Consider the following 20199-nt stretch of genomic DNA (forward strand, 5'->3'; position numbering starts at 1 on the left):
TGTTACCGTACTATCTTTCTTTTCAATTACATTTTTGTTATAGAAAAGGGATTTACAAAATCACATATTTGGTTCTGAGTTGATTTGAATCAACACCTAGAAGTGAAAAGGAGTTATAGAAAAAGGTAAAATTATTGAAAAAGCTAGAGAGCAATGAAAATGGCAAGAATGCCTACTAAGTACAGGAAGGAAAGCAGCAAAGACAAGGAGATACCTTTGTTGTTTGCGAGCCATCAACAAAAATTACCACAGTAGAGCACTTCTGATTATCATGCAAATATGAATTTTTGTTCGTAAATCAGAATTTAACGGATTTTATGAAGCGTTGAAAGCTGTCGGTTTCTATGAAGGATATTCATTTCTTTTTCTGCCTGATTTTGACTCCGAAATCGTAAGCCGACGGATAGCAAAAGTCATTGGGACAACCTCAACGTACCATTGCTAGATAGTAGATCAGCATGTCTAGGTAGAAGGTATTGCTTAGTTGTGAAAACCGCTGATTTTGTGGCATGATGTGTACATCCGCCCCGCATGATGAAGGTGATTGTACTGCTAATGATCGTCACTTTCACAACTGCTCATGTTCCTTTTTCATGCTGTTCTCATTAATGCGCTTTCGCAAGATAGCCTGGTCGTATTTGTTACATTAATGTTGTACACCAAAGCAAGCGTAGGCTGATATATAGCAAGGCGTAATGTTATCTAGCACTGTAATAATCAGGTTCTGTGCGGATATACATTTACATTTATTTACCCTGCCTTTGTGAAAGTCAAGCTAATTTAGGTACCCAGCTAGTCGTGCTTATATGCGCAAAATAGGATGTCAAAAAAACTCTTGGAGGCGAAATTACTTTTATTGACTTACGATATGTGAAAATGTTAGATATGCGCGATTAAATCTTGATAAATAAAGATGTCTAGTTTTTTGTGCTTCATGCTTCAGCTGCTTTAAGTATGGCATTAAGGCGATTGATAACACACCGCAAGTGAATGTCAATTTCTTAATGGTGACGTGAGATATAGAGCGACAAAACTCCAAAAGGTATAGAACGAAGGATAAAGATCTATCAGCCTTCGAGTGGCCTATTCATAGAGGTATTTCAGATAAATTCAAACAATTCGGTAAAACCACAGCACAATATGTCTTTTTATCATATAATACCTGTTGAAACCACCTCTGCGATTCATATACTGTCTATATTTTAAAGGCTTATGCACTTTCGCTCCAGATACATCCGTTCCAGGCACTTTTTTTTCTTTTGTTGTGTCAAAACCAGTGAATCCCATTAACTTCATCATTTTTGTTTCCTCATCATCATCCTCGTTTACAACATCCATTGGCTCTTTCTGTCGTTCTTTACTTTTAGACCTATCTCTAGCATCCGAATGTCGGCGACGAGGCGATGAAAAATCACGACTACGGCTTCTATATCGACTTTGCTCTTAATACATAAAATAATTAAAATGAAATGCATGTCAGGAGGAAGGGCTGCATTAAAACATATAGTAAACAAACAGAGTATCGATATTCTTACCTCTGCTTCTGTCTCTACGTCTACCTCTTCTTGGAGAAGGGGATCGACTTTCATACCGTGAGCGTCTATACTCTCTATCTAAACTATCATCACTTTTAAGTTTATGGCGTCGACTTCTATCATGGTAATCGTCTCTTCGCCGTCTCCTGTCTCGACTACCGCTATCGTCTCTTCTTCTGCGACTACTTCTGCTTCGTCTTCGAGGAGAATAAGACCGAGATCTTGAGCGTGATGGCCGATCCAAATCCTCATAATCAACTTCACGTTCTAACTCACGATATTCTCTATCGCGTTGCCTGATAGAGTATCTGTCGTACGAAGGTGACCTTGGCATTAACTGTGTATAAGTGTGAAGAAGCAACTAAGAACGGAAAGGAGAAAGGTAGTTATTTTCTCATGCCTTATTTCTGGAAATTTAGAGAAAAAAGAAGCCCAGCGTCTGAAATAAAATTGTGACTGAAAAAAGTCCAACAGTTTTACATTCAATTCTTGAGATTATGCCTTACCCAAATCCACAGAAAAGGGACCTCTTCCGATTTGATCACTGTTTCTGAAGCATTCTACCTTCTACTTCAAAATGACTACAGTCAATATTTCGAAGGATAATAAAACAACACTTTATATAAGTAAAGAGGGGATTCTTTCTCAATGATAAAGTACTGGCTGAAATCGTGGTCAGTTTGAAAACTCATGATAACCCTCTGGCTTTTGCTTAAATAGATGGTCTTGATCAACAAGTAACAGAACAAACACTGCATGCTGCTTTTATCCCTTTCGGTGAAATAGTTGCTGTTCAAATACCACTCGACATTTCTAGAAGTATGGCTTAATGCACTCAATTGAATGTTGAATGCAACTGTTTAACGTGCATTCGAAAACCATCCTTTTATAGACATAAACGGTGGAGGAAATCGACATAAAGGTTACGGCTTTGTTGAATTTGAAACGATTGAGGACTGTGAAGCAGCCATGGATAATATGCATTTAGCGGAACTATTCGGTAAAGTGATAAAAGTACAGCTAGCGAAACCACAAAATATTACAGCAACATCGCATCGTGCAGGTAAGTGAAAAAGGCTGATAATAGCACACAATGAGGAAAAGAGTTCATAATGTGTGCTGTATATTGTTTCTATTATATTAAGTACAATCTCTTTCTTTCTTCCTATTTGAATTCCTTGTCATGTAGTTTGGACGGAAGAAGCATGGTTGCAAAAATATGCTAATCCAGAAAATATAGATAAGAATAATAACAATGATGGAGAAGGCACTCATATAGAAGATAATAATAATGACAATGAGAGCGACACCGAACGAACGACATCAAAACAAAGCAGAGGCGCCGTTGGCAAATCAGTAGGTAAAAGGTCACGCGTGTATTTGGATATACAAATTGGTGGATCATTAGCTGGACGAATTGAAATCGAATTGAGAGGGGATGTAGTACCAAAAACAGCAGAAAACTTTCGGGCGCTATGTACAGGCGAAAAAGGGTTTGGATATAAAGGTTCTGTGTTTCATCGCATCATTCCACAATTCATGTGTCAAGGTGGCGATATAACAAACGGTAATGGTACAGGTGGTAAATCCATTTATGGTGGAAGATTTGCAGATGAAAACTTCACTTTAAAGCATACTAGCCCTGTAAGTTATCTTTGCTACACATAGCGCGAGAAGAAAAAGTGAGAAAGGAAGGATGGCCATTTTGTAATAACATCAATTCGCTTGTAATAGGGTATATTGTCTATGGCAAATGCTGGCCCCAATACAAATGGAAGTCAATTCTTTATTTGTACGGAAAAAACCACTTGGCTAGATGGAAAGCATGTTGTATTCGGTCAAATCACATCGGGTCTAAATGTAGTACGTGAAATGGAGAATTGCGGATCATCTGGTGGAAAGCCAAGCAAGCGTGTTACAATTATTGATTGCGGAGAGCTGTAATAAAGAATAGCTGAGGGTGAGCATTTCTCTCTTTATTATAATATAACAAAGTGTATTGTTTTTTTTATGGCCATAAAGTAAGGCTAAACCTTAGAATATAACCTTCATCAAGGCTTATTTCTCATGGATTTTGATTTAAGTTTAATAATATATGCTGCTGTGTCCCATTCGAAGGGATAGAAGTTTATTGTAAAGACATGCAAAATTCTAAACAAAAGTGTAAAAAGACAATCAACTAGTAAATGAATGTAAGATGTAAGACGGAAAAAATGAAAATGATTATAATAATAGTAAATAATAATGTGTGATGTAGTTAATCTATGTGTCTACCAACTATCTCTATTTGAACGCTCCACCCGTTGCGAACACCATTACTATAAAACCCCATACTATCAAAAATATTGCAGAGGCATCCAGCCAACCAAATTTAGGGATTTCTTCTTCTACTTCGTCTCTAATAACATCGTCTTCCACTTGCTCTTCCTCTAACACCACTGACTCAATTAATGTTATATGAACTTCATCAAAATCGTCATTCTTTTTCACAGTCGTACCAGCAGATGATTCTGACTCGGAAGAAATAGTAGATGGCATCAAAGCCAAATCAGTTGCCGAAACTGCAATATCTACTAAAGTTGATGGAGTCACTAAAGGCTCATGTTCACCTGCTGTTGCCATCGCTTCGGATGAGCTTGCATGAATTACATGTCTCTTATTGAATAGACTACAGTTACTATTGGCAGCAATAACGACAGGGCGACGTCGCGTGACAAGACAAGCCGCAGCGGGTAAAATGTATGCTAAAAATGTTGCAGCGAAACCACCAATAAGAGCATATACTTTGCCCAATGATCGTATTTTGATGCCTAATAGAGTAATAAGAGTAAACAATATAACAGTAACAGAAAAGTGCTCCAAGTTGCTCGGTTGACGTGTCGCTGTTTCTAATTGCAATAGTTTTTGTACGGCTTCTCTTGTTGGATAGAAACCCATGCTACATAAAACAAGCAAGCAGAAGGACAAATAAGAATCAAAGCGCTATTTGGTTGAGAAGAAGCGGGGGCTCACTTAGAAGCAGGTACTTACGGAACTGTCAAGATCATACTGAAGCCTAAGGCGAATCGACCAACGTTAACAATGTTATCATTATTAGGGAAATTCAAGAATAGATTGGCTTGAACATCCTGACCAAAACTGATGTATCCGACAACAGCAAATGAGATAGACGCGATCCAACTCATGACTGAAGCAAATGTCGTAGTGATGGTCCAAGATTTGATCCGCTGATCTTTCAGACTGAGAAAAACATTAAAACAAACATGAGAACATGCAAAGGCAAATGCCAAGATACCGAGGGCACCGAACAGATCGGGTCCCTGCCATGATAGAGGAGCTTCATGTGATTTCGAATAAGCAGGGGCACGGATGAGTAATGTAAGAACGATGAGAGGAAGGCATAGAACAGACAGGATGGACCATCTGGCTACAGAGCCTACTGATCGCGATAAGTTGAGTGGGAGTATCTATCGTTGACGAAAACAGTTAATCACAGCGGAAGAGGAAAAAAGGGAAGGTGGGGAGCAGCAATGACTAGTTGGGCTGCATAAAGTAAAGAAAATTCATTCACAGAATGTTTGTGTAATAGTTTCTGCAAACTTACAAAAAAAATAGCAATGAGTGATATAACAAGTGATCTATCGGTCATACGTGGGTACTGAGGGAAGTATAGCTGTAATAGCACGGGTATAGTGTCTCCAAGTACTGAATCAGGAGAGACAAATGATTTCAGAAATAGAAATAAATTGGATATACTTACTGAACACTGATGTTGCTAAGAAGAGTAGTATTTATGAACTTACATATGTAATAACTCACGCATGAGCCACCGGCTTGCAATATTATCAGGGCATTTAAAAAGTAATAACCTGATCTTCCGAAGACTGCCTCTAACAAATCTGCAAATTTATAGGCTTTTACCCGCTGACCGGAAACAACTAACATATGGAGACCCAACTGAGATATGATTGAAACTAATATGGAGAGAAAAATGGCATTATAGAAGCCAGCAAGATAGACAGCATAGGGTAACCCAATAATGCCGGCACCAACAGTACTATTCACTAAATTGAAAGCACTTTCTATTTTCGACCTTGTGCCATATCCCGGCCGTTCTGATTGTAATAAATCCAAATCGGCTTTTGTCAATGAATCAATATTGCCAGCAACACTATTTTGACTTGATGTAGCACTAATTATTGTTGCGGTTCCATAGAATCGGTGGGAGTTTTTCATGCTGTGTATGTATGGACAAGATATATTTGATAGATTGGGTGAAGAGAGAAGAGTAAAAAAATATAGAATAAAAAGGAAGAGTTTTATTCCAAATATAATCTCTAGTGAGCACGCAGATAAGCAATTATCAAAATTGCCCGGGGAAGCTCTGTATATGTAAAAGGAATAAAACTCTTTAAACGTAACAAAAAGGGCCCCTTTAATGAAAAATCTCTATTTGCAAGAGAAAAAAAAAGCATGATCGACAATTGATTGTGCTTAACACTTCTCATTGGTTTTTATATCCATATTCAAAAATGAGTCATACGACTATTGCATTTTTCGCAACAATTGTGAACCTCACTCCCATTTTTCATAAATAAATGCTTCTATATAATTCCGAACATTGTCGTATTTCCTGAAAATTTGTGTTATCCATATGTAATAGCTGAATTTTGTGGCAGCAGTTACAATTGCTCAATATCGAAAGAAATGGAGGGATGTTACTGACAGCCAGGAAAGGACAAACCAGCAGTTGCTGCATGATAAACACCAGATTATAATCAGCTTGGAAGGTAATGGTGACTAGTCTCATGAAAACAAGATGGAGAAAACAGTTTTGATTTCATTTAGAGTATCACTGCATAACTAATCTCTGTAGTACTTCGAGTTGAGGAAGATCTCAATAAAAAGATAACGAAAAGGGAACCACTCTTTAGAGCAAACAGTCTTTTTTTTTCTCGATTACGTTTTCAAAGATGTGCGTGCAAGCAAAGAAGCGTCCATGGCTGACCTTGCTATAAGACCTGCTTAAAGGAAGGAGATTAGCAGTGCTTTCGCTACCATTAGAGAATATATGAAGTAGAGTTTTTGTAGTTCAAGGAAGCAATATAACGAATCGTTTGTGTTTGCTTTGCTAACCTAATGTAAACGCCGTAATTATAATGCTTTACTTGACGCATTTTTTGATATCCTGTCCATAAGCTTCCTCGGAATCACTTGGATAATTGTACAATCTTTAATTTTCAGAAGCTTGAACAAATACATCTGTAGAAATTCAAAAGTACTTCAACAGCATAGAAACAACTTTCAATATGGCTGACTGATAGATGTAAGAACTGACTGGAGATCTGCATTTTCATATTTGAGACCGATATCAATATACACTTCTGACGCGGATTGATAGACTCCACATAAATATGCGGGCGAAAGAGGTAGATATCTTTGCACAAGGGAATTTCCATCGTTACTGTGAAGGTTCAATGCATAGTCTTGAGTGGATTATTCGGTGGTCCACCTAAAAAAATCCTCTTCCTCTCCTTACTATATTCATTGCTTGTAAAGCTTGAACTGGCTTTCATGACCAAAGCATCTAAGCCACGGATAAATGTGCTTACTACTACGGTATCTCCATGCTTTTTATTATGTTGAATGTAGAACAAAGGGCGTTCTATTATAAAAATCGCTACAATGATCCAAAAAAAAATGGCTTTTCTTTAGCTGTAAACATCATTTGTACTGGTTATACAATCACATTTCGATAATGCTTTCTTTCTGATACATAATTCTTTTATTAATCCGAGAAAATTATAGCAGTTGTTCTACGTAAGGTATTTCTGTTACCTGTTGCTTTAAATAATATCCTCAAGAAAAGGAGAAGGAGGGTTGCCTTCTTTTAGAACATCAGGATAGCTTGGCAATTTATTCCAGTCATTATCAGTGTCATTAAAGCTGTAGTTTTGATCTGTTGGCGTCAAAAGCCATTCATCTAACTCTCGTCTTCTATGTGTCCCTCCACTACCGTTAAGTTCACGATAGTCAAATATTGTAGTAGGCCACGACAATAGGTGTTGATCTGGTGAGGCTGCTCCTCCACTGCTGCTATTAACATAAACAGGGACAGTTCCAACAACCAAAGGAAAACTTAATGACATATTCCTTTCTATTTTGCTATCTTTGAAGGTCAGAATTAAACGTAATCTATGGGTTATCTGCAGTATTCGTGTATCAACGTTGGGTGATATATGTGGCAAATCTATTCTCAGATATAGCTCTTTTTTTGTGTTAAAGGTTAAACAAAAGTAAAATTTGTCAGTTAAGATTTGCTGCTTTTGTAATTCAGCTCAGTAGGAACTTACTCAATTCATTGTTGTTTTGATAGTTCATCATATTATGTTTAGTACCTATAATGGGGCAGAACCTTAAGTTTTAGCAAATAAAAGAATAATGAAATTTGTGATCTTACGGCAAAGTTTACGACGCCTAGGTACAGTTGAGATAGAGAAGGATCCCTCATTCAAACCAAAATTGCATGTTCTGATTCTGCTTAAAAATAAAAAAAAAAATTTGTAAGGAGTTTCTATATGTGATGTATCAAAACAATTCAGTGTTGGAAGTGAATAAAGCTTTACGGATAAGATTCTGTCTGCTCCAAATAATATTCCATGTACTCAATCTTAGACTCTTCACATAATGAGTTAAACTTGCAAATGAACGGAAACGACCTTTTTTGCAGACAGGTGAATTTTGACATACATATCTCGTAAGTGATACGGCCTTCTCTTGCACCACGGTATCTTATTTGCGCGACTGAAGTTGATAAGGAGTAGATATTAGGATAGGAATGTCGGCATAATTGAATGGGTGTCGAAACACCGAGTAATTGCCGTTTGTACTTAATGCTCGTTTCTTGCAATTGATTCCATTTTGATATAGGTATGGTTGAAGGAGTTGTTGGACAAGCGGATGCTGCCGCCCCATAATTATCGACCTGGAAATCTTCTTCGCAGGATGCAAGCGATCTACTTCCCATATTCGCTGAATAAGAAAAATAATGAAGCTGTGCGACTATGGGATTGGTTGACGAGTATGATGACACAGAACTGCTCATTCATCACGAAGAATAATATGTATGTATGCGTGGTAATCAATTGAAATAAGATATAGTAGAAACCATATAGTAGTGAGCCAAAATGCATTGCTTTTCTTTCCATCCGCTTTACTAATTACTAACCTGGTATTAACATGGTTACTATTGCTCACAAATGTTGAGCGTGCGTTCCAATAGGATAATTTTACTCGCTCTCCTATTGAATTCAGCCTTATACGAGCAGAGAGAATATATTTTATAATATGGTGTGGTGATAATAAAGACGGCGGTAGAAGATGTACGTTTTTGATATTCAATGAGAAGGGATACACTGTTGTGCCTACTCTTAACACCTGGGGTTGTGTAAAAAGGTCAAGTTGCTCGTTGATAACGGTCAAAGTAGCATTCCCATGCCCCAAAGCCTTTCTTGCGAACTTATTGACAAAGCTATTGTTGACGCCTACTGTATCCCATTTCGCTATTGGAATCTCATCTCTGTATTTGTTATGACGATAATGTTCATTAAAAAAATCGGTACCAGTTATAACGCTGTCGACGGTGCCTTTAAACTTAATTGATAGCTGTCGAATTTGAATACTTCGAGCCAAACTAACTTCTACTTTCCCTGTCAAAATGTAAGACTCGTTTGGTAATGTTGAGTCATCGTTACTGAAAGTATGAATAGTATCACTGTCTGGAATGATGTTTAACGTAATTATCGCCGCTGTATCTAAACGTGAAGCTGTTGTTGGCATTTTTCATGCACCCGAGAGAAAAAGGTTTTTATAGCTTTATGTAGTGATTTAGATCCAAAAAAAAAAAAAAAAGAATCGGTGTTGTATCTAATGGTAATGATCAATTCAAAAGTTCAATATCCTGGTCTTCCAGTTGCCTTAAAAAAAGAGGACCTGCGAAAAAAGGCTAAAGGAGCAACAAAAGAGAAGAAAGAGAACAGATCAGCCTGATATCTTACTGTTTTTTAAAGTAGTATGAACCAATCCTCGCTTTGTGAGCCATATTTTTGTATTGTGTGCATTTTGTGTGCTTTTCAGTACGGATTTCCTATAAAGTCAGTTTAAAGACATGTGATCAGTTTGAAAGAAAAGGGTTACCATATATGGTGAACTTGAGGAACAAACTTACCTCAGTCTATTTACTTTCATGCGACTTTATTCAAAGCAACCTAGACGAGATAACAAATCAATCAAATGTAATCATATTCTTTATTTTGCAGTTTTGACTGACTTTCAGTATCATTTCTTAAACCATCGTTCCATTTCAACGTGTAATCCTTCTTTTCTTTAGTAGTTTGAAACGATATAAAAAAGATTAAAATAACACCATGGTAGCATAAGTTGAAAGATGTGAGCATCTGGAGCAATAGTTTCAAGAGCTGAGCACCTTGAGTTTGTTTCACTTGAACCATAAATACCGAGTTCTAGAGAGAGACATTACTGCAACGGGTGAAGGCAATTTGTATGCTACAATGCATATAATCATAGCTTTGTATCACAGAAATCCAAAAGTTTACTGCTCAAAAAGGAAACAGATGATCCTTTGGTGTCCCATATGAGCGGTTAAGGTTGCTGTCATTTTTTAAGGAACAGACACAGTAAAAAATGAGGTATATTGGCAGACAACTGAAAACTTAACGTCATGTTCAAAATTTGAACGAATAATAAACTGTAAGCCTACACTTACAAATTCGCTTTTAATGCCAATTTCTTCCAAAAACGTTGTTCCCACTGCATCAATTTAATATGTCGAGAGAATTATCATATCGTACGGACGTTTTATTTAAATGGGCAGTAGATCTGGAAACACTCATCAAGTCGCCCCTCTAAGTGACACGTAAACCTTGAGGACTCCTTTTCAGAATGGACCAGCAATGTTCATTTGAATTTAAATTGGAGGAGCGAAGAGGCTTTGCAATAATTTCATTAACTCGTAAGTCTATAGTGAGGGCGGTGCGTGCATCACTGCTAATGAGTTAACATTGCAACCTTTGAACTTTATGACAAAATCGAAATTAATGGTTTGCGACAGCCCTCTATTATACCTTTGGTCATTATTGTAGAAAAGATATGAATCAAACCAAAGTGACAATTTTACACAGGAGCAAAATATTAACGCTCTTGCTGTCGACCCAATTTGCCTGTACTTTTTCTCCCCTGTATATCTAACCTTGGGTTCGTTTCAGCTTAGCATAAAAAATCAGCCTCATCAATAAACAAACAATTTTTGGATATAGTCCTCACAATATCCAAAGAAAAAAACCTTTAACCCATTCTTTCATTTCGTTCGTCTCTTACAAAATTTTCTTCATTCGTTGATAGACATTGGAAAAATAGAGAGCTCCAAATAAAGGTGCAGGATTTTTCCAAAAAAAAATAGTCTAATTTTTTTAACCGTTATATGATTATCTCTCAAATACGACAAATTATTTTCAAATGCCCGACAGCATTGAAAATGCTGAAGCATTCAGACAAAACTAGTTCGTTATTGTTTGTACATCTAAATTCTTTTGAAATTGCTAAAAGATCCTATACATCCTGTGTTTGCAAGCGGATGGCGACCTGCTGCAAATACAATTGAGAAACGTATACCAATCAATGATACTCTGCTCCCTTTAACTTTCAATAAGAGTATCTGATCTGTTTATTAGCAGTCCTTTTCTTCTGCCTTCTTGTCTTTTTGTACTTCGTCCCGACATTGAGCAGTTATTTATCAGTTCTTGTCTTGTTGAGCATGCTGCTCTCCTTGATTTAATAGAATAATACTTGATAGTAACTGACTGGTGTTTGGTTGACAATTTTCATTTCTCCGGAAGTGTCCAGCTACATTGCAACAATCTAAACAAATATGTCGATCTATTATAAAATATTGTAATACTGCTATTTTGTATATGTATTACTTTTTCATTTTCAGCATGATTTATATAAGAAAAAGTGAGCAGAGAAGAGAGAAAAGTCTTTCAACAATCATAATATTCTACTCGCATTTGCGATTTAACTCATTATTGTCCTGTGTGAAGAATTTTTGTTTGAAAACTGCTCTTTTAGTATCAGGATCGAATAAAAATACATCGTAACTTGATACAAATGGAAAGGCATGTAAAATGTGTTTGAATACGCTGAGGTTATTTCAGAGTTCCCATAAATTTCTAAAAAGTGAACTCCCGCCAATCTGAAATCGAAACAGAAAAAGGGTATCACTCCAGTTTTTTTTTTTTTTTTTTTTTTTTTTTTTTTTTTTCAAGGCTGGGAAGAAGGGAAGATATAAAGGCAGTTTCCGTTGATTTCTTTCTTCTCTTTGCTGCCGTAAAATAACCTCATCTTTCATCTTGCCCTTCACCGTGATAGTGATCATTCATCATTTATTCCAACAACTTGTAGTTAAAAAAAGGCAGTAGGACGGTGCTAGTATTTAGTGCCTTAGCTAAACAAAGATATTATCACTTTGTGTACGTAGAAAAATCTCAAGCTATTTTTTGTGCCAGCCACGAGCACATACACACACATACACACAAATTAAACCCACCCTCTTTCCTTTTCAAACTTTTAATATCAGCGGATATCTCACACACCTCTACATTTAGACATATCAGCACTGTCGAACAGAACTTCAGCCGTTTCTATTCAGAAGAGGATATTCAGCTATTTTTATTTTATTTATTTATTTATTTCTTTACACCTTGTTTGACTCAAATGTCAGGTTCTCCATCGTTCGGTTGTGAAGATGACATTGTCAACTACGACGATGATCCGCTGGACTGTAGAAGTAGAAGAGAATTAGAAGATAGTAATAGCAGTACGCTGTATAATCATCCTATGCAACAACAACAACACAATACTGGTAGTTTCTTGCAGCAGCAACAGCAACACCGTCCTGGGACCGCAACTGCTGGTGGTGGCATTCCTATAGCATATATCAGTAGTAATGAAATTATTGATCAGTCTCGTTCCCATGATACCGAGCAAGTAGCCGATATGTCACCAAATGAGCGCTATTTTCGTTTAAATACTCTGTTAGGTAAAGGTGCATATAAAGTGGTCTATAAAGCCATTGACCGTGAGGAAGGATATGAAGTTGCTTGGAATGCTATTCAAGCCACTCGCTCAATCGACCATAAGGAAATGGAACATGAAATCAGTATTCTAAAGTCTGTGCGTCATCCTAATATCATCGCTTTCCATGACGCTTGGTACCAAAAAAATGAGTTTGTCTTCATCACGGAATTGATGACTTCGGGAACATTACGAGAGTATATTCGTAAACTCAACTTGCCCAATATCAAAATTGTCAAACGCTGGTCTCGACAAATTTTGAAAGGGCTCGCTTATTTACATGGACACAACCCTTCCATTATCCATCGTGATATCAAGTGCGACAACATTTTCATAAACGGTGCTCATGGTGAAGTGAAAATTGGAGATATGGGTACGGCGGAAATGAAGATGGGAAAGAAATACACAATTATTGGTACACCAGAGTTTATGGCACCAGAAATGTATGAAGAGCACGGATACAATGAAAAGGTAGATATTTATGCGTTTGGAATGTGTTTACTAGAAATGGTGACAGGCGAATATCCCTATGGTGAATGTAAGAATGCTGCTCAAATCTATAAGAAGGTGTCATCGGTAAGCATACCAACTTGAGAAAAGTCACTTCTCCGTTTAAAATGTTTTACACCCTGCTTAACCTATCGTAGGGAGTCAAACCTGCTAGTCTAATGGAAGTGCAAAATGATGAAGTCCGTAAAATAATTGAGAATTGTTTGGAAAACGAAGATGAAAGAATGACTGCGCAGCAAATACTCGAGCATACATTTTTTGCTGTCGAGCCAGATGTGATTCTACTGGCAGCAGACCCAGCGCATATTCATTTGACACTCCAGGTTGTGTTCAAAGGAATGGATAAATTGTCAGTCAAGTTTGATTTTAACGTAGAGACTGATACAGCGGAGCAAGTAGTTCGTGAAATGGTATTCAATAAGACATAATTTATCTTTGTCTGACGTTTGAAAAAACTTTAAATCTGAGTTTTCTTTTTGATTTCTTCTGTCAATCATTAGATCGAGGAACAAGTTCTGCCAGAGAGATACCAGCATCATATAACTAAAGAAATTAATAGAATTTTAAGAGACATCGATAAGCCTAACAACAGTAATAGTAGCAACAGTGTTGAAGAAGATGACGATCGTTCCGCTTCCTCTATTTGGAGAAGGGAAAACGATATCAGATCTGAGCTTCAAAGAACCCGACAAGAACTAGCAAGGACAACAGAACATGTATTGGAAGTGGAATCGAAATGTGACGGTTTTGAAAGTCGTGCTCGTGTTGCAGAGAAGAAGTATTTTGATGCTCTACGTAGTCTCAAAGATTTAAGAGAAACACATCAATTAACATCAACACCTACATCAATCGCGTCCTCGCCAGCCATTTCCGACGAACAACTTGAATATTTGTTAAAGAAGAGAAGTAACAATGATCATCACCATCATCTAACTCATGATTTAAAGATTGATACTTCTCGCCTGATAAAGCGATCCATGTATGAAGCACCATTGAGTTCTGTTTCAACAGGTAGTAATGGAAGTAATAGAGAGATCAATAAGGAAGGGAATGCAAATACAAATATGAGGAGAACACAAGCAGATACTAGCGCGTATGACTCGCCTTCACCACCGTTGACCGCCGGTTCAAGTACTCATGAAGCTCTTGTGTCTAGAATACTCGAAGGTTAGCCTGCTGTTAGCACGATATAATTTTTTTTTTGGCTTCATTCATTCACTAATATCTTTGGCTGCCTTCGTTTTGTACAGAGTATACCGACGATACTGATATCGAATTGTTTGTGAAGGATTGTGCTGTTGCTAGTCATCGCAATGCGGAAAAAGCTTATGAATGGGCTAACAAATTAAAGGATCAAGATATAATGACAGTAGGCGATCTTCGTGATCTTCACGATGAAGACTGGGCTGGTATAGGCTTGACAGTTTATGCTCTACGTGCGCTTAAGAATATGCTGAAGGGTAAGAGGCAATCAAATGGTAATTCTGCTTCTACTGCAATGGGGATGAGCAATTCAGGAACCCCGATAAACTCCGCTTCAAGCTCTGCTCGTGTATCACCTCCATTATAAACCAAGGCTATGCTGTATTTCTTTTGTTCTTATAGACTATCGCTTTTACTCTATCATGTATATTAACTTGAGCCTTTCACTAATCGATATATTTCTCTCCCCCCCCCTCCTCTCTCTCTCTCTGCAAGTCGGGTTTATGTCTTATTCTCGGCTTTCATGCTTCATCTGCTTATCCTTCTCTGTAAAAGTGCCCATCCGAAAACACACTCTAATCATCCTCCAACTTGAGATCATCACATTTATAAAATATACCTTTTCCAAATGTCTATTACCTTACTATTCACACATCAATATCACTCACACATACACTTACTCACTCTCACAGTTTCCTGAATTCGTTACACAAAGCAAAAATCTTCTCTGTAAATAAATACATACTGTCAGCTGATTTGCCTTTCTCCATTTGAAAAAAAGGCCAAGCAATACATAAAAAGTAAAGTGCGTTTCATTTTAGTATAAGGTATGTGTAAATAAGTTTTCATAATTGCGATCATTGTCCCTTCTTGACCTCTTCAGTCATTTGCCTTCCTGATTTTAGTGCACGGTCCACATACTTGTGCAAAAATTCAGAGACCCATAGCTTCGCTGCTGGTGGCAAGCTTGAAATCAATGCAAACGCAAAGTACTGATGAAAAGGTTGAGATATTAGAGGTACATCTCTAGCCAACTGTTCTTTGACTCTTTCTCCAAAATAATCAGGAGTTAAAAAGAAGAACTTGTTGTTCCTGGACCAACCAGCCGTCATGGTGGTTGCGATATAACCTGGAGCAATCGTATTCACTGTAATACCATTTTCTTTGCCTAACACGCGTAAATCACGGCAATAGCTCATAACAGCCGCCTTGGAGGCTCCATAACTGAGCAAAAGCGGCGGGTTGAAAAATCCACAGACAGAAGAAACCGCAGCAATTTGACCTCCTTTACCTCTCTTTTTCATAGCTTTGAAAACACTATTGATACCAGCAATAGCACCCATCGTATTGATTTGTAGAATTTGTTCTGCTTGATTGAGCACACCCGTATTCGGCACAGTAGCAATACCAGCATTGGCAATAAAAAGATCAATGCCATACTCAATGGTTTTCTCATCAAAAAAGGCAGCAACAGATTTGGTATCCGATACATCCATCTGCACGACCTTAACATCGGGTGAGCCTAAATCACGACACGCTTTGGCTACTTTCTCCAAACGTTCTACAATGTTCATTAGAGGATTAGGTTATTCATAATGTTTGGAATGGCGAAAATATCATGCGTTATCTTACCCATATTACGCGCTAATAGTATTAGAGAAGCTTTATCCTTAGCATAAGCATAGGCAATGCCTTCACCGATACCAGAACTATAAAAAACCATGACAGTGAGATGAGTGTGATTCCAAAATATATTGTTTTGTTCGTGCGACACGTTACTTGGCGCCAGTAATGGCTACTACTCTTGGTTTTAATGGCCGTGTGGGTTTAAACGCTGCGAAGAAGGATTTAATACACGACCAAACCGCAAAAGGCAAACAAATGCAGTTTGCGGCAATGGTAAAAAGATTCAATATGAGATCCCTTAATGCTATTCCAAAAGTTGACATTTGTTCTAATAAGTGCAATCGATAGCGGAAAAAGAGAAATCAACTCAAAAGAGGAAGAAAAACGCATCTCCATTTGCTTTATAATAATGCAATAGTATGAAAAAGTTTTACTTTTGTTTCAAATGGCTGCTTTAAAAAGTCGCGGAAGAAGTTTAGGAATCACGGCGATTCTATATATCCAGGAAGTAACAAACAGTGTTCTCAATTAAAAATGGCGCATTTTAACGCTGCTTAGCGAAGTAGATCAACGATGCAAAGTTTTACTATCAATGACGACTACTACCATTTCATCGAATATTTAACAGTCAATCACGAGAATTCATGAGACCCAAGCGTAATATAAATTTCTGCTCATTTTGTTCTAAGCATCCTTTACTCTTTTGATAAGTTCAAAGAAAGTGCAAAACAATGTCTTTCAAGGGTTCCCTCTCTTTTTTGTATATTGTGTCTAAATAGGTCCAGTTTGGTGAAATCCTGATGCTGTCAAAACATCTATTCCAAGATGCCAATGCATACAGCAGAAATGACCCTATACTATGAGTTTTTATCTGTAGAAAGCAGAAGCAATGTACTAGCGACAATAGTCAAAAAGCGAAAAAAATGTGTTGTTCAGACGCAGAAGAGGCAGAATAATGTGAGAGAGAATCGTCCAATTTCTTCTTTAAAGGCGCGTCAGCGGTTAGATAGGATGCTATTCTCTTTAAACTGTTCTACATTTGATAAGCTCTCAAGTTGGGTATGAGGTCCGGAACAGCAGCCCTTTGGTTAGTTTTTTAAATAGAGAAGGACAAAAAAAAAACCTTATGTAGATCTTACATCATCGTTAGTAGTCGTAGTAAGAGCTTCTGGATGCTAACTATTATTCAAACGATGATTAGTTTTGAAGCAATACGAATTGTCCACACCTGTAAAAGCTTCAACTCATTATGTTTTTAAATGAATAAATCGAAAACCGAATGTCTCTTAGATAGGCTTTAAAGGCAAGTCCGAGACCTTTTTGGTTAAACGGATAGAGACGAAAGTATGCTCTTATTGAATAAATAAGAAAAGCTTTATATACGGTCGGTACGCAAAGGTACAGTACAGATGAGTTTACAAAGACATGAGAATATACTCAACTACTTGCTTTATTTTGATACCTTATTCGTGGTTTAACTGAAGATATTGAACTGGAAACAAAATCAGATTGTAGACTGAGAAAGAATCTGACGAGAAAAAAAAAAGCTTTCATTGTTGGTGAAGTCAGTAAGAAAAAAAAAATTATTGTTTCAGAATCATTCCCAAGGGCAAATATCATGTAGTTTGTCTCTCCCTTACAGACTGACTATACTCGTTAATACAGCTCAGTTATTTGAGCCAATTTTGTACCATTAATAGTCAATTAAAGGTTGCTCTTAAGACAACCAAATGAATTTAGAGTACGATGAAGATGAAGAAGCGGATAAACTACAACCGGCATTTGGATTTAAGCTCAACTACAACCAATAGTAGCCTTGAGTTCTGCTTATTGTTAAAGAAAACAGGGATTCTCCGTGGATATGGATCTAACGGAGATCGTCATCATGAATAAAAAAAAAAAAAAAAAAAAAAGTTATTGTTCTTTTTCTTCTTTTGCCTTTTCTTTTCTCTAATCAAGAAAAATACAATACCCTTTAGAAAATGAACGTTTTTAATAGATTTAAGAAGTCTGCTGCTGATAACAACGTAAACGAGAAATTGGGACCTGTCTTTCATGATCCAAAGTTAACACCTCCTCCTAACTACACTCCACCAACACAACAACCTTTGACTGCCGAACAAGAGGAAAAAGTCAATAAATTGAAGTCTTATATTGAGTCAATAATGCTACCAGAGACACATGAATACTACCCAAATGAAAGGGGATTTGTCACTGAGGCTACTATTAAACGATACATGCGCGCTAGAAAGTGGGATTTCGAGGTAAAGGATTTTTAATGAGGTTTCAGAGTTTGGATGACTAAACATTAACATGCCGCTCCATGGACATCTTTTTTAGCAAGCAAAAATCATGTTAGAGAATTCAGTCCGTTGGAGAAGAGACTATCGTCCTGATCAGCTTGACCCGGATTATATCAAGCCAGAGGTAAAGTATTGGTTTGATTTCGCTGCTGCCAGCGCTTTCGGCTTTAGGAATAGGTGAAAGAGAGAGTAGTAAAAAAAGATGGATATAGGAACGATGACAAAAGCTTTATAAAAAATGCAATTGGTCTGCTTTGGAAAGGGAAAGCCAGCTAACCAAGAGTATGTGTTTCTATTATTGGCTCTTTTCTATTGATGGGAGTGGGGTGGGTGGGTTAAAAGGCCTCATAGAGTGGTGTGCGGTTTAACACTCTTCTGCCTTAACGGTTGTCATTGACCCTGCTTTTGCTTTATGGAATTTTAGGCTGAAACTGGCAAAATGTATTACAATGGCTTCGATAAATGTGGTCGCCCAGTTTGGATTATGAGACCCCGATTGCAGAATTCAAAAGACGCAGAACGTCAAGTTAAACATATTGTCTATTGTTTGGAACGTGGTATTCGTTTGATGCCTGAGCTAGTCGAAAATTTAGCGATTATTGTAGATTTCAAGGACTCTTCAGCTTCACATAATCCAAGTGTGTCCACTTGTAAAAAATTTTTGGATATTTTGGGCAACCATTATCCTGAAAGATTGGGTATTGCATTTGTAGTTAAATGTAAGCACATAGTATATACAGTACGAGCTATCACTTGTGTTCTCTCACACTCACGAAATTCATCTCATTATGTGTAGCGCCTTGGTTTTTCTTTGCTACTTTCAAAGTTATCTCACCTTTCATGGATCCTGTCACGAAGAATAAGATTAAGTTCGTTTATGACGGACAAGAGGGGAAGAAAGAGAAGAGTATAGGTAACGACTGGGTGCATTTGAAGGATTATATTGAGCCTGATCAATTAGAATCTGATTTTGGAGGAGAGTATAACTTTGAATATGATTTGGAGTCCTATTGGAATGCCCTTTTGGAAAAAACAGGAAAGCCATACAAAATAATTGATTACAATTAGGAGACTGGCTTCCTGAATCCCTCTTTTGATTTCCATATTCCCTTCAATTTTGTCTATTTTTTTGCCTGTCAATCTACTCACACTTATTTATGTTCTGTTTTATTTACTACCTTTATGTCAATATCACGCCTTCTCTGTATAAATTTAAAAAAAAAAGATCTGATGTATTTGATTGAAATGTTTGAATTTGAAAATGTACGGCTTTTCTGACTTGTAGAATAGACAAATCGTTCTTGCTTCATCATCATATTTAAATCGATTGAACAATGATTATCGATCAATCTTGGGTTACGAGCAAAATATTAATAATAAACAAACAAAAGGCAAAAAAAGGGAGAATGATCAATGTAATAAGTCACCAGAAGTTTGGGAGGCTTGTGTATCCTTGATTGTAAACAACTGCTGCATGATATAATTGTACTTTTATGGCCACCACTTCCCTTTAAGAGGAGCAATGGAGAAGAAAATATTGGCCATATTCCGTCACAACTCATGATAGCCATGTTTGTGGCTCCACTGCGGTCCCTTAATTAACAGTTACAATGTTGATTCTTCTCGTAGACTTTAGCAACTGTAACTAGTCAGAGCTCCTTTGACTTTTACACACTTTATGTTTGAGACTTAGATAACATTTAAAAAAACAGATATGGTTGATTGTCTCAACACAATAGAATGTATCACATGCTTGTGAATATGGTTTGTCCAATACGATGTATATGCATGTATGTCATCGATCGAAGTACGTGGAGCATCACCTTTGTGCATAATTTTAGGATTTTTAATATGCAGAAAAAAAAAGCCCC

General features: G+C 37.1%; 7 protein-coding genes across 7 annotated transcripts; 3 read left to right on the forward strand and 4 right to left on the reverse strand.

Moving 5' to 3' along the window:
- Positions 1-1110: 1110 nt before the first annotated feature.
- On the reverse strand, positions 1111-1869 carry BDF20DRAFT_835229 (uncharacterized protein; the record flags this gene model as incomplete). The annotated part of the gene is made up of 2 exons (XM_053078824.1): positions 1111-1442; positions 1536-1869. 2 exons carry the CDS (start codon positions 1867-1869, stop codon positions 1111-1113), a joined length of 666 nt encoding a protein of 221 aa, XP_052936118.1.
- A 165-nt stretch (positions 1870-2034) lies between these two features.
- On the forward strand, positions 2035-3630 carry BDF20DRAFT_868040 (peptidyl-prolyl cis-trans isomerase E). Its single transcript, XM_053080920.1, has 5 exons — positions 2035-2161; positions 2256-2354; positions 2428-2598; positions 2725-3179; positions 3270-3630. Exons 1-5 carry the CDS (start codon positions 2113-2115, stop codon positions 3477-3479), a joined length of 984 nt encoding a protein of 327 aa, XP_052936119.1. The 5' UTR covers positions 2035-2112; the 3' UTR covers positions 3480-3630.
- On the reverse strand, positions 3631-5968 carry BDF20DRAFT_868048 (transmembrane amino acid transporter protein-domain-containing protein). Its single transcript, XM_053080921.1, has 5 exons — positions 5339-5968; positions 5140-5240; positions 4566-5002; positions 3793-4473; positions 3631-3727 (listed from the first exon to the last, which is right to left on the reverse strand). The coding sequence occupies exons 1-4, from the start codon at positions 5769-5771 to the stop codon at positions 3819-3821; spliced, it is 1626 nt and encodes a 541-aa protein (XP_052936120.1). The 5' UTR covers positions 5772-5968; the 3' UTR covers positions 3631-3727; positions 3793-3818.
- A 1362-nt stretch (positions 5969-7330) lies between these two features.
- Positions 7331-9439, reverse strand: BDF20DRAFT_868052 (uncharacterized protein). Its single transcript, XM_053080922.1, has 5 exons — positions 8764-9439; positions 8162-8632; positions 7996-8072; positions 7889-7933; positions 7331-7803 (listed from the first exon to the last, which is right to left on the reverse strand). The coding sequence occupies exons 1-5, from the start codon at positions 9372-9374 to the stop codon at positions 7382-7384; spliced, it is 1626 nt and encodes a 541-aa protein (XP_052936121.1). The 5' UTR covers positions 9375-9439; the 3' UTR covers positions 7331-7381.
- A 3106-nt stretch (positions 9440-12545) lies between these two features.
- Positions 12546-14667, forward strand: BDF20DRAFT_794446 (kinase-like domain-containing protein; the record flags this gene model as incomplete). Its single annotated transcript, XM_053076249.1, has 4 exons — positions 12546-13262; positions 13334-13606; positions 13697-14102; positions 14447-14667. Coding segments are annotated over 4 exons (1617 nt in total), but the record flags the coding sequence as incomplete, so codon positions are not given.
- Positions 14668-15067: 400 nt separating this feature from the next.
- On the reverse strand, positions 15068-16599 carry BDF20DRAFT_484168 (uncharacterized protein). Its single transcript, XM_053075571.1, has 4 exons — positions 16179-16599; positions 16032-16108; positions 15321-15960; positions 15068-15159 (listed from the first exon to the last, which is right to left on the reverse strand). The coding sequence occupies exons 1-4, from the start codon at positions 16346-16348 to the stop codon at positions 15147-15149; spliced, it is 900 nt and encodes a 299-aa protein (XP_052936123.1). The 5' UTR covers positions 16349-16599; the 3' UTR covers positions 15068-15146.
- Positions 16600-18007: 1408 nt separating this feature from the next.
- On the forward strand, positions 18008-19396 carry BDF20DRAFT_912805 (CRAL-TRIO domain-containing protein; the record flags this gene model as incomplete). Its single annotated transcript, XM_053083990.1, has 4 exons — positions 18008-18289; positions 18366-18452; positions 18753-19047; positions 19125-19396. The coding sequence occupies 4 exons, from the start codon at positions 18008-18010 to the stop codon at positions 19394-19396; spliced, it is 936 nt and encodes a 311-aa protein (XP_052936124.1).
- Positions 19397-20199: the final 803 nt, after the last annotated feature.

Source organism: Mycotypha africana (assembly GCF_025528875.1).
Source record: "Mycotypha africana strain NRRL 2978 chromosome Unknown BDF20scaffold_5, whole genome shotgun sequence".
Classification (NCBI taxonomy): domain Eukaryota; kingdom Fungi; phylum Mucoromycota; class Mucoromycetes; order Mucorales; family Mycotyphaceae; genus Mycotypha; species Mycotypha africana.

Excerpts from the sequence above, each read along its gene's own strand:
- BDF20DRAFT_484168 (XM_053075571.1), bottom strand. The coding sequence starts at position 16,348 with ATGTCAACTTTTGGAATAGCATTAAGGGATCTCATATTGAATCTTTTT. Across the intron at positions 16,109-16,178 it reads GTAGCCATTACTGGCGCCAA|TTCTGGTATCGGTGAAGGCA; the intron begins GTAACGTGTCGC and ends GGTTTTTTATAG. Across the intron at positions 15,961-16,031 it reads ACTATTAGCGCGTAATATGG|AACGTTTGGAGAAAGTAGCC; the intron begins GTAAGATAACGC and ends TGAACATTGTAG.
- BDF20DRAFT_868040 (XM_053080920.1), top strand. The coding sequence starts at position 2,113 with ATGACTACAGTCAATATTTCGAAGGATAATAAAACAACACTTTATATA. Across the intron at positions 2,162-2,255 it reads TAAAACAACACTTTATATAA|ATGGTCTTGATCAACAAGTA; the intron begins GTAAAGAGGGGA and ends TTGCTTAAATAG. Across the intron at positions 2,599-2,724 it reads AGCAACATCGCATCGTGCAG|TTTGGACGGAAGAAGCATGG; the intron begins GTAAGTGAAAAA and ends CTTGTCATGTAG.
- BDF20DRAFT_868052 (XM_053080922.1), bottom strand. The coding sequence starts at position 9,374 with ATGCCAACAACAGCTTCACGTTTAGATACAGCGGCGATAATTACGTTA. Across the intron at positions 8,073-8,161 it reads GAGCAGACAGAATCTTATCC|AATCAGAACATGCAATTTTG; the intron begins GTAAAGCTTTAT and ends ATTTTTAAGCAG. Across the intron at positions 7,804-7,888 it reads TCAAAACAACAATGAATTGA|AGCTATATCTGAGAATAGAT; the intron begins GTAAGTTCCTAC and ends ACACAAAAAAAG.
- BDF20DRAFT_868048 (XM_053080921.1), bottom strand. The coding sequence starts at position 5,771 with ATGAAAAACTCCCACCGATTCTATGGAACCGCAACAATAATTAGTGCT. Across the intron at positions 5,241-5,338 it reads ATGCGTGAGTTATTACATAT|TACTTGGAGACACTATACCC; the intron begins GTAAGTTCATAA and ends CTCCTGATTCAG. Across the intron at positions 5,003-5,139 it reads CACTCATTGCTATTTTTTTT|ATACTCCCACTCAACTTATC; the intron begins GTAAGTTTGCAG and ends CGTCAACGATAG.